The sequence below is a fragment of the Danio rerio genome, chromosome 7 (genome assembly GCF_052040795.2).
Source record: "Danio rerio strain M-AB ecotype USA chromosome 7, GRCz13ab, whole genome shotgun sequence".
Classification (NCBI taxonomy): domain Eukaryota; kingdom Metazoa; phylum Chordata; class Actinopteri; order Cypriniformes; family Danionidae; genus Danio; species Danio rerio.
Window position 1 is genome coordinate 4,908,260 of NC_141027.1, and position 12,214 is coordinate 4,920,473.

General features: G+C 39.7%; 2 protein-coding genes across 3 annotated transcripts in view; one reads left to right on the plus strand and one right to left on the minus strand.

The window, feature by feature from the left end:
• Positions 1 to 12,214, minus strand: part of si:cabz01074946.1 — a 199,179-nt gene that overhangs the window by 129,171 nt on the left and 57,794 nt on the right. The window lies entirely within an intron of this gene.
• Positions 2,861 to 12,214, plus strand: part of si:cabz01074944.1 — a 35,156-nt gene continuing 25,802 nt past the window's right edge. For both annotated transcript variants that reach the window (XR_015495196.1, XM_087260481.1), the window contains exon 1: positions 2,861 to 2,948. Coding sequence is in view for 1 of the 2 variants with exons in the window: in XM_087260481.1 (XP_087116607.1) it covers positions 2,885 to 2,948 (64 nt within the window). In the remaining variant the exon portion in view is untranslated. The remainder of the gene's footprint in view (positions 2,949 to 12,214) is intronic.

Here is a 12,214-nt window from a genome sequence, read left to right on the forward strand (position 1 = left end):
TCCCTTAACCCAGGTAGCAAAGAACTCTGGCCCAGATTTGGCATAAAGCTGGCACAGCAGGCATTCGTTCGGCACTGGCTTACAGCATGTGGGCCAAACATGGCCCGGGTTTGGCAGAGGTGGCACTGTCTTTAAGGCGGCACATAAGACTTGGAACAGATCAAATTTTGTATTTGGCCAAGATGTTAAAAATGTAGACACATAAGTTTGACCTATCTTGACCCACTTTTAAAATACATTTAAATTACTTCTGAGTGAAGAAAAAAATTCTTCCAATCAGGTCACTTCGAAAAAAAGCCCGGCCATAAAGTAAAACTCTATGGGTTTATCAAACTTTTTGCAGTCATGACAGACCAGGGGCGTTGCTAGGGTCGAAAGGGATAAGGGCCTTAGCCCCAAAGACCCCCCCAATCCCTCTCCTAGATATCTATATCATATCTAGAAAGCTAGAACAATTTACGTTTTTCTGACTAATTCGCTTGTATGCATATGATGCACATTTTATCGATTACAGTTATTTTAGGGTGCTTTCACACCCACACTTTTGTTTCGGAACGCATCTCGTTTGCCCTGTTAGCGCGGTTGGTTTGGAATATGTGAACAGGGCAATCGCGCTCTGTTTCGCGCCTAAGTAATCGCTCCGAGATCGCTTGAGTGAGGTGGTTTCGGCTCGATTGAAACGAACCCTGGAGCGGTTTGATTGCAGTGAGAAAGCGATCCGATCCGAGTGCGGTTATATCACAGTGTTTTATGGATATGTAATAAGCATACGGCTATATGAAGAGAGAATTATGAGTAGGGCGGGAAGTTTCGCGAGTCTCTGGATGTCCGCAAACGAGTGATGATCTCCCGGTAATCTTGCCTCTCCCTCCCGGTCCTCAAATAGGCATCATCGCGCACCCTTCTCACCCCTCCCCACCGCATCTCTCCTCAGACATGTCGCGCGCGCACACCCTGTCAATCACCACCAAACCACCACCTCTGCAAAAATAAACCCTGACACTCTGACCAATGTGAGGAGAGTTTACTCACAAGTGACTTGCTTTAGCTCTTTTGTTCCGTTTAGTGAACCAAAGACCCCCCAATCCCTCCTCTAGATATGTGTGTGTGCATGTGTGTGTGTGTGTGTGTATATATATATATATATATATATATATATATATATATATATATATGTATATATATATATATATATATATATATATATATATATATATATATATGTATATATATGTATATATATATATATATATGTATATATATGTATATATATATATATATATATATGTATATATATGTATATATATGTATATATATATATATATATATATATATATATATATATATATATATATATATATATATATATATATATATATATGTATATATATGTATATATATATATATATATATATATATATATATATATATATATATATATGTGCGTGTCGCTGGCAAACACATTGACTATATTCTGCGGTTTATTATTCCTGGTTATTTTACCCATAGGGAGCTGAATCATGAATACGGGCGCACTTTCACATCGAAGAATAAGGTCATACACAGAAACGGTGAGACATGATGACATCAGTAATATGCAAATTCACGTACTATGTAATCTAGCAACATTGAGTGACTTTTTGGGCAGAGGAAAGAGAAAAATAGCTGGCAACCCTGAACCCAAGATGGTCACTGACTAATTTTTCTACAACTTTTGCTGCAATACACAAATCCATTTTGCGTCGGCTTAGTCCTTTATTTATCAGAGGTCACCACAACGGAATGAACCGCCAACTATTCCAGCATACGTTTTATGCAGCGGATGCCCTTCCAGCCACAACCCAGTACTGGAAAACACCCAAACACTCTCATACAGTTCACCCAATTCCCCTATAGTGCATGTGTTTGGACTGTTGGGGAAACCAGAGCACCCAGAGGAAACTCACACCAACACGGGAGAACATGACATAACTGACCCAGCTGGGACTTGAACCAGCGACCTTCTTAATGTGAGGCAACAGTGCTAACCACTAAGCCACCATGTTCCCACAATACACAAACAGCTTGGAAATTGCTCTGCGATTGTTACTAATACATAGCTTAAAATAAATGACATGACTAACATTTTCATGAAACACTCATTAGAGACTCCTCTGGTTGTTTACGTGGTGAACTCTTCAGTTTGAGATGCACAACAGGTCTCTTCTGCTGACCATCGGTAAAGTTTCCATCTGAAGTAAAAGCTCTGTCAGTTTCACTTCCTCTGACGGACTGCACGTCGCTGCACAGCAATGTCCTGCGCAGCTCAAAATAACCCGAGCTGATGTGGAAACGAGCATGTTTCTAAGCTCTGAAATAAATAGCACCTTCTTTTTCGGATGATAAATGCGTAAGGGGTTAGAAAACGGCATGAAGTGTATGACTGCTTCACACAGTCTGGTTATCGTGTGGTTCACCACACGCACACTTTTATACAGCTTCACACAGCAACATCAGCAGAGAAAGCTGCAAACTTTGACAGGGAGTCTCTTTATTAGTTAAACTTCCTTATTTCCTGGTGGATTTTCACTTCACGTTTCCTCCATGATGAAGCAGGGCTTTGGTGTTTACGTACAAACACAAACACACACACACACACACACACAAACGTTGGCGTTTCTGCTTCAGACCCCAGTGGGAGGAGCAGACAGAAATACAGCTGAAACCCCCTATAGTTCGAGGAGGCATGTGTGTGTGTGTGTGTGTGTGTTTGTCCGCTCATCAGATGTGCACAAACTGAAAGTCATTGTAAGGAAGTCTGTCTGTGTGTGTGTGTGTGTGTTTTCTCTTCTCTGGCTGTATCTGCAGTGTCGGATGCTTCAGTCTGTCAGCTAAACCTCTGGACATGAAGGTCTTTCAGAGCTCCCGCCGCTCCATTGTAGGAGCTCTTCTGCTTTTCCTTCTTCACGGTGAGTGAAACTATTGCTAATGTTTTGATCAACAGGATGCTGGATATATTATGTGCATGCTGTGGAATCAGCATCTGGAAAACTGCTGTGTTTGCATGTTCAAAGTAAATTATTTTACACGACATTTAAATGTATTGGGTTTTTAAAATGACATTTAAATTCAAATATTATAGTAGATTTTACTTTTTGAACATGTATATTGTGTTTACATCTCAGAGTCGGGGTGGGGAGAGTTAATATATTACAATCTAAAGTCACTTTAATTTTTAAAATGGTCACTAAATGTCTTATTGTCTATTAAACGCATGTAAGTGTGTTATTATTGTTGTTTTTAATGCATATCCCAGGCCTAAGATTGACTTTTTTAACCCTAACACAGCGACTTATCGATGTTTCATCTTTGCGATAGGAACTGTTCAGCTCAGGAAACCTCAAGCTTTATCTCTAGAAAGTGTGGCTACATGTAAAGTACGTTGCAAGCAGCCTTTAAGCAGCAAAATCCTGCGTAGCATCATCATACAGTGAAAATAATACTCCAGCCAATAATATAATTAATTAATTAACATATTAAGAAGATCAAATGCTAAGAAACTTTAGTCTGTGGGTGTTTGTGGTAGAGTTAAACACTTCCTTATAGATCAGCAACTGGCAGATGAGCTGTGTATAACACAAGCAATTTAACACACAGATCAGATCATTGAGCAAATGTACTCTATAAACAGCATTACAGACGGTACAGTAGGGGACTTTCGGGTTTACAGTGGAAATAAACTCATTCTGATGGTGTTGTGGTTCTAAGATACTAGATCGAACACTGTGGTGAAGCTGTAGGATGCATTTCTAGTCTGTTTATTATCAAGCGTTTATTTCCATTTCTGTTTTCCTCACAGACGGCTCAGGTTTGCTGTTATTTGTGAACATGTATAGTGTAATGGAAGGAAAATCAGTGATCTAGGGGTTGCAGTGTGGGTTCACACATTTTACAGACAGGTCTTACACCTTTTACAGGCTACCACAAAGCATTAAATCACATATAAAACACAATTAAATAAAGCTAAATTAAATAAAAGTGCTTTTAAAATCTTGTCACACTTTAGTTTAGGGGCTAATTCTCACTGTTAAAGGGTTAGTTCACCTAAAAATGACAATTCTGCCATCGTTTACTCCGTTTGAGTTTCTTTATTCTGTTGAACGCCTCACAACACTTCAAAACAGTCCAATTGTATCACATTTCTGTGGTCACTGTTTTTGGTTTGCATTGTAGTATTAAAAAAAATCCGCTATTGCAACACTGAACATCAGCAAAAACACACAGCCTTAAGCTCAAAAAGATGACGCTTGCTGTTTGTTCAAACTACTTGTTTCAAATGAGCTTAAAAGAGGTTTTTAAATTGTTTTCAGAAGTTCACACTTAACTGATTGTTGATAATAATGCGTGTTTGACATGCTGTCCCTGGAGAGAGCCCCGAGCTCAGAATATCCTCGAGCCCGGGGCTCCCTCTTATTTGAAGGACGAGAGGAGAGTTTGAGCTCAGGTATGTCTTAAAGGGCCATGAAACCCCCTCGTTTCAGCAGGGTGTTTTCACACCTCTACTTTGGAAAAAGTCAGAAAAGTGGGCGTGTCCAGCTCTGTTTAGGGGGGAGTATTGAAGAAAGAAAAGAGGCATGGTGTGGGAGTGTCTATTTGGGCACGCGCTGACTTTCAGAGTCAAAACACACAACCACACACAAACACAGGGGACAAAGTGACTGTATTTACATGGACATCTATAGTCGAATTACTTGCCAAATTAATAAATGGTGGACTTTAACTGCAGTTTGGCTCTTTCATTCAGGGAATTCATTCATGCCCCTCGCGACAAATGAGATATTTGATTCGAGGAACTGCTGTAAGCGTGTATTTTTCATGCAATGTTTGATACCGCACGGCGACTGAGAGAAAAAAACCCTCTGCATTTCCAGAAAACTTAGATGCACTCGGCAGGTAGCGTCAGAAAGCCGCGTGTGTTATTCCGGTCACTAAATGCGGTGAAAACCCTACACAAGGTTAAAGTTTGGTTGTAGTGCTAACATGTTTACACTCGGTGCAATAGTATGTTCGATACGAACAAACTGAATAAACAAAGAGCACTGGTCGCTCACTTACCAAATCTGTAGAGACAAAACAATCACCAGCAACTAGAGCCGCATCTTTATGAAGAGAAGACTACAAGCGAATCCGGATCTCAGCGTTCGCAGATGAGAACAGCTCTCAGGTAAACAATAATCCTCCTTAGACACGTAAGTTATTGTTGTCGAGCGTCGCGTACACTGTTAATCCACACGTGACTCCAGCTGCGCTCTCACAGAGAGAAAATAAAAACAAAACTTAACTGCAGCAAACTATAAAAGCAACACTTCACGCTTGTTTTGCCAACACAACGTGGCGTCTCTGTTGTCTGAACACTGTGACAGTAATGAATATTAATGAAGTTGCACAATAGAGCGCTCTGATTGGTTTGAACCAAGCTTTACTCATGCATTAATGCAGCACACTGTAAGACGTAATAAGACACACTCTGGCACAGGCATCCAGTCTGCACGCTGGAATACACGCTATTATGTCATGACCGTGACGCAGCTTCGAAAATTTGTTTCAAACCGGAAGTATGAATTTGCTTGAAGTAACGCAAAAACAACCAATTTACACTTTTGAGTGAAATATAGGTGTCCTAATAGTGTTTTTAGCAGTGCGGGACACATATACGACTGTCAACAGCTCAAACACATGTGTTTTGGTGTTTCGTGACCCTTTAAGTACTCCCCTGCTTGTGAGCATGTTAGGCTCACAAGGCTCGGTTGACACGAATTCTGGAATGGACTGATTGTAGCAGTGGCAGATTTAGGCATGGGCAATATTGGTGATGATCACCCAGGGTGGCATCTTGCTGGGGCGGCATAGTGAGACAGTGCGAAATAAAAAATAAAAATGCCCCAGTAAAAATAAGCTGTGCGCAGAGCAGCGCGTCCATAGAGGCGGCAGAGTAGTCAGTAGCCCAATTAATACTGAACTAATAACGAGATTGCTTATTAATTTAACCGACCTGCAGTACTGGTTTATCTGTTATTTCTCTCTATAATGTAAATCAGGGGTGTATAACTTCGGTCCTGGAGGGCCGCTGTCCTGCATATTTTAGTTCCAACCCCAATTAGACACACCTGAACCAGCTAACCAATCTCTTTCTAGGTAGACTGAGTTTGGACACCCCTGATGTAAAGCCTGTAATGCATACTTGTTGCCAACAGCTACTGTATGTATGAGAAAGTCTTACCTCTGAATAATTTTTGGTGATGGTGTCTGCGGGTGTCAAAATTAAACTGCACCTTTTCACTTATGTCTTATTGCACTTCGTCGTAAATTAAAATAGGGACGCATGAGAGCTGAGCAGGAAAATAAACTGTGAAACTCTGACCAATGTCAGGAGAGTTTACTCACGCGTGACTTGTTGTAACTATTTTAATCCATTTAGTAACTTTGCAGTGTGAAAGCGAACCACACAGAAAACAAACGCAACCATTTTAACTCCTGTTTCAGAACAAAACAATCGATCCAGAGATGTGAAAGCCGTTTCTTGTTGTTGATTAATGGTAATCAGGGCCAGAGTGGGACTCCTTTTCAGCCCTGAAGTTTCAACCCTAGTAGCAAAGAATTCTGGCCCAGATTTGGCATAAAGCTGGCACGGCAGGCATTCACCCGGCACTGGCATACAGCATGTGGGCCAAACATGGCCCGGGTTTGGCAGAGGTGGCATTGTCTTTAAGGCGGCACACAAGATTTGGGCCAGATGAAAAACGTAGTATTTGGCCCAGATTTAAAAATTTGATAAGTGGGCCATGTGAGTTTGGCCAGTCTTGACCCACATTTAAAATGCAATAAAATCATTTTTGAATAAAGAAAAAAAATTCTACCTATCAGGTCACTTTGAGAAAAAGCGTGCCCAGAGTGTGCCTAAAGCGCATCACTCCATGGGTTTATCAATTTCATTGCAATCGTGACACACCAACCTATCTGGCCCAGTTCAGGCCCAGTTATGAGTTATTAACTTGGTTGAGACTTGGCCCAGATATGGTCTGTGTTTGGCCCTTGTCTGGAAGCCAGATTTGGTCCAGTCATGTACCGTAATTCACTGCGGCATGTGGGCCAAGCAAAACCTGATTGTGTGGGCCAGAGAAATTTTGCTATGTGGGAAGCCTTAGACCGGCCCACTTCAGTTCCAATGCAGTGCTTCAGTGATGATTTATTTGAACAGTATAACACAATGTAATGTTTAACAGTATCAGAATCTATTTCCTGTAAGAGTTAGTGCTCATAAATATCCTAACCTTAAAATGAAAAAATATCAATTGAATACAAATATATATTAAGCTGCATGCATAAATTAAAGATTGAAATTAAATGTACTGAATTTTCTATTGACACCATCACGTCTTATTCAAGGATACACCTGCTTTATAACTTCACATATCTTTCATAAATATGAAAAGATTATCGGGTAGCTAAATCTCCAACATTATTCTTTAAAACATCACAATGTCCTTTCCTGCAATATCTGAATATATATTCTGTGCAAAACAGATATCCAGTCCTTTTATAACGGTGGTCACACAAAAAATAAAAATAAAATATGTACACCTATACAAGTAACCCAAACAGTATTATATGTCTTAAAACTAAAAACGAAATAAAAATATAAAAATACCTATTCAAGTGAGGTTTGAACTCGGGTCGGCAGCGCCGTAACGCAACATGCTGACCACGGAACTAGGAGGGCGCTGTTATGACAGTGCTTAAATGATTTTGCTGATGAGCAAGGTGCCGCTGACTGGGGTTGAATATGGCGGCAAATCAATGCCAATATTAATCGAGCGCAGCGGTGATGTTTGCGCGCGACGAGAAGTGAACTGTGAGCAGATTACAGGTCTACACGCGAGGAAACTACAGCTCGCAAGCGCACAGGGGATCTTCACTGTGCGCACGATGTACGCTCTCGCGAGTGAGGTCATGCCTACAGCGCCCGCACGATCAGTTCTCTCCGCTCGCGCGCTGGTTCTTTTCTCTGCTCGCACGAAACATTTTGGATTTTTGTCAGTCCAGGGGCGGGACTTGGTTTACTTGTTATCTTTAACGCTATTGGCTACTCTGCCTTTCCGGAAGTTAGCTGGGATTATGTTGAGTTGAACGCGCTCGTGAAGATCCCCTGTGCGCTCGTGAGCTGTAGTTTTCTCGCGTGTAGACCTGTAATCTGCTCACGGTTCACTTCTCCTCGCGCGTAAACATCACCACTGTGCTCGATTAATATTGGCATTGATTTGCCGCCATAGTCAAATGATAATTACGTCATTAGCCTACAGGCTGCATTTTGCACACGGGGCTGCGAGAAAATAAATAAAAAGAGCCGAGCTGCGGTAAAACAATGAAATAAAAGAGTGAGGCTATGGTCTAATGAATAAATATATAAAAAGTGAGACTGCTGAGAGTGCAAGCAGCTAGGGACACCGGCCCTCACGGCCAAAAAATAGACCGGCCCACCAGGAATTCTCCCGGTCCTCCCTATTAGCCAATCTGGGCCTGAGTGGGCGTAACCATAACAAACCAGTAAACTGCTTACATCATAGGTCTCAAACTCAATTCCTGGAGGGCCGCATCTCTGCACAGTTTTGCTCCAACCCTGATCAAACACAGCTGATCCAAATAATCGAGGTGTTCAAAAGAGTCATGAAAACCTTTATAATTTGGATGAGCTGTGTTTGAACTGTGCAGAGCTGCGGCCCTCCAGGAATTGAGTTTAAGATGCATGGCTCACATGAACCGTACTTGCATGAAATACACATACGAATTGTGACAAGAACCAAAGCGATGTCCATAGCCATATTTATTCCAACTATGGAAGTCAATATGTGCGATCAACCAGCATAGTTCAACTTATCTTAACATCTAAAAAGTGTCTCGAAAAGATTAAAACAACATAAGGGAGAGAAAATAATGAGTCATTTTCATTTACTGAGCTTGAATAAATTAAAATCAGCTTGAAGTTTGTAAATCAAATTGCAACCACAATATCTGTCAAAAAATGCAATTATATATTTTCCTCAAATCACAGAGCCCTAATACATATGATAAATCACTCAAGACTTCACCAAAATACACATTAAAGTAGCCTACTCTCAGTAAATCAAACTGTTTTCTGGTAGTTTTTAAAATGTCACTTTAAAACAAAACCCGTTTTATGGTCAGGGATGTTTATCACTAACTATTTACATCCAAATGCATCCTGTGCATGAGATTTAATAGATTATAGTAGATATCAGTCATAAATCAAGTTAAAATGATCAATTTGTCTGGTCAATGATCAGTTTACAAGCATCAGCTGCCATTCAAGAAAACCACTGAAGTAAAATCACAAACTTTTTTAGGGGCTCCACCGCAGTGCATGCCTATCTGCATTATCAATGGGTGCTTTACTATTGTAAGTTGTGACTCTACATTTACTAGACCATTTGATTTAATGGAGTTATTATTCTTTACATATGAGTTTTCAAACTAAGACATGAGAGAAAGTGTTAAGAGTGATTCAATAAAGGCAGAATAAAATGTAATCATCATGGTTCAGTCAATGTGAAAATGGGCCGATTTCCTTAAAATGACTCTCTCTGTGATTCACTCTCCATTGTTTCTACATTTCTTTCTTCCGCTAAACACAAAACAAGATATTCTGAAGAATAATAAATATAAACACACAATCACATCCATAAAACATTTTTAAAAACTTCATGTGATGCGATTAATGAACTTCAGGTAAAATCTGAATGTGACTATTTTTAACTTCCTAAGGTTTCATTTTGAGTATCAATGTTGTAATGTAATTAAAATACATTCGACTTCAGCATTCATTCAGTAGATGAAAGACTGTTTAAACGCAGGCACCATCATGAGCCGCAGGCTAGCACAGAAGTTCTTTTGAAAATACTGGAATAAATGTCCATATTTTAAAGACATGTCGCGTAAAATTTGAATTTAATGCAGCGCTTCATGTTTGGCCTGATACCCACCTTATATCATACCTCAGCCAGACAGTGAAGATCACTGCTTTTTTTTTTTAAAGAAATCTGATCTCAAACACAGCAATTTTGTACGGGATAACAATGAACCAGAAGCCCGCTGACTGAAAGCCTGGCTGACTGAAATTAAAACTGTCTGTGTGCATATAGTCCATTTACCCAACATTATAAACTACTTAAGTTATCTGGTGAAATTGTATTCATATCGCTATATATATTGCAAAATAAAAAATATCGCATTGTTGGATTTTTCCGAAATCGTGCAGCCCTAATCAGGGGCGGACTGGCCATCTGGCGGACCGGGCACTTTCCCGGTGGGCCGACGTACTTTTTGGGCCGGGCTGATCATCGTCTTATGACCTGATCGGCCCATAAAAGGCTTAGCAGCCTATCGTTTTTGTCTGCCTTATTAATTGACGCTAGTGATCTGTGACTCTCTGAAAGTAGATGCTTTTTTTTCCCGGACAGACAGACCGGGCCGGCCCATGTGACACTCTGCAGCCCATTGGCTCTTTTCGGTATTGACATTGGGCTGGCCCAATCACAAACTCCTATTTTGGGCTCTGTGTGAGCGCGCTTCGTCTGTGTGTATTTGTCAAAATAGTCGAGAGTCAGAGAGAAGAAACGCAAGGGAGGCGCAGAGAAATCGCAGGAAATACACCGGCGTTTCATTTAGCGATTCTGAAAAGTTCTCTGTTCATTCTAGTACATGAATAAAAACGCAAATCACGTGTCCACACACACTACCAAGAGCTGGCGGGTGAGCATAAACCCCAGGTGAGAGTATAGTGCATGTCAGACAGTTCATCTGCTGGATGATCTCATCTCACTATAGTTGTTAAACGTGATATTGAATTCATCTTGTTGTTTTGGCTGAGTGCAAAGATAAGCTAATATATTAATTTATGAAACATACACCGATTCTGCACATTAACTGATTGCTTACATTTATCATATAAATTTATTGTACGTTATACTGTTATAATGGCCATTATTGATTATTAAAACTGATATTTTGCAAAAGAGACAGGGTAAAGTTTGTTCTTTTCAAAGAAAATGAAAGGAGGCCGTTATATTTAAGCCCTGTTTTGTTTTAAATATGCAAAGTGAAGATGATGCTCATATAAATATGCAGCTACACGAGGCTGTTTGGTGTCTGTTAATCATAATATCAAAATGAAACAAATTTGACTTATATTGTGTTTTGATTGTTTAGATAGTGAAACAGCAAGCAGGATGAGGTGAATGAGGTTATAAAGTACACTGTTCCCTGTGAAGATTTACCCATGCATTAGCAGTCAGTTTTTGTTATGTTTATTATTAAATATAGGCTGAGTGAATAGTGTATTGATTGAGCTAAATTGGCTGTAGTGTATGAGTGTGTGTGAATAAGTGTGTATGGGTGATTTCCAATATTGCGTTGTGGCTAGAAAGGCATCTGCTGCATAAAACATGCTGGAATAGTTGGCAGTTCATTCCACTGCGGCAACCCCTGATAAATAAGGGACCTATGCGAAGAAAAATAAATGAATGATAGTGGATTTTTTAGAACTCAACAAATATCTTTATGGACAATTTACAGAAATTAAATTGAGATTAAAGTTTGTATTTATTTATTTATTTCATATATATGGCTTTTGTGTTTTTATAAAATATGAGTTGATAAAAATATTGGACGTGCATAAATAGATAGCATTTTGATTGAATGAAGTGGGCCGCTCTGGCCCAAAATGCCAGGGCCGATTTTTTGCCCCAGTCGAGCCCTGGCCCTAATAAAAGAAATTAGGGGTGCCAAAATTATTTTTTTTCTTCAGTGCACACCTCTACAAGAAAGATCTGTCATTATAAACAGAACTCAGACGCCAATGTGCTTTTTTTAACATGCTGTTTCACAATGTCCTCCAAAGTTAAACTTAAGAGTCAGTGGGAGTTGTTGATGTTGATGAAATGTGTTGAATATAAAACACACTGCAAAAATATCCATATATTAGCTGTTTTCTGTATTTTGTGATTCATGTGTTTATGTTTTTTTTGTTTGTTTGTTTGTTTATTTCTGTTTTTGAATTGCATTATGGGATCTTGAGCTTTCTTACAACAACTTTAAACCTTGAAAAGTTTTTAAAAGGGACATTTATGAATAGGTTCAGGCTGATAAATGATATTATATT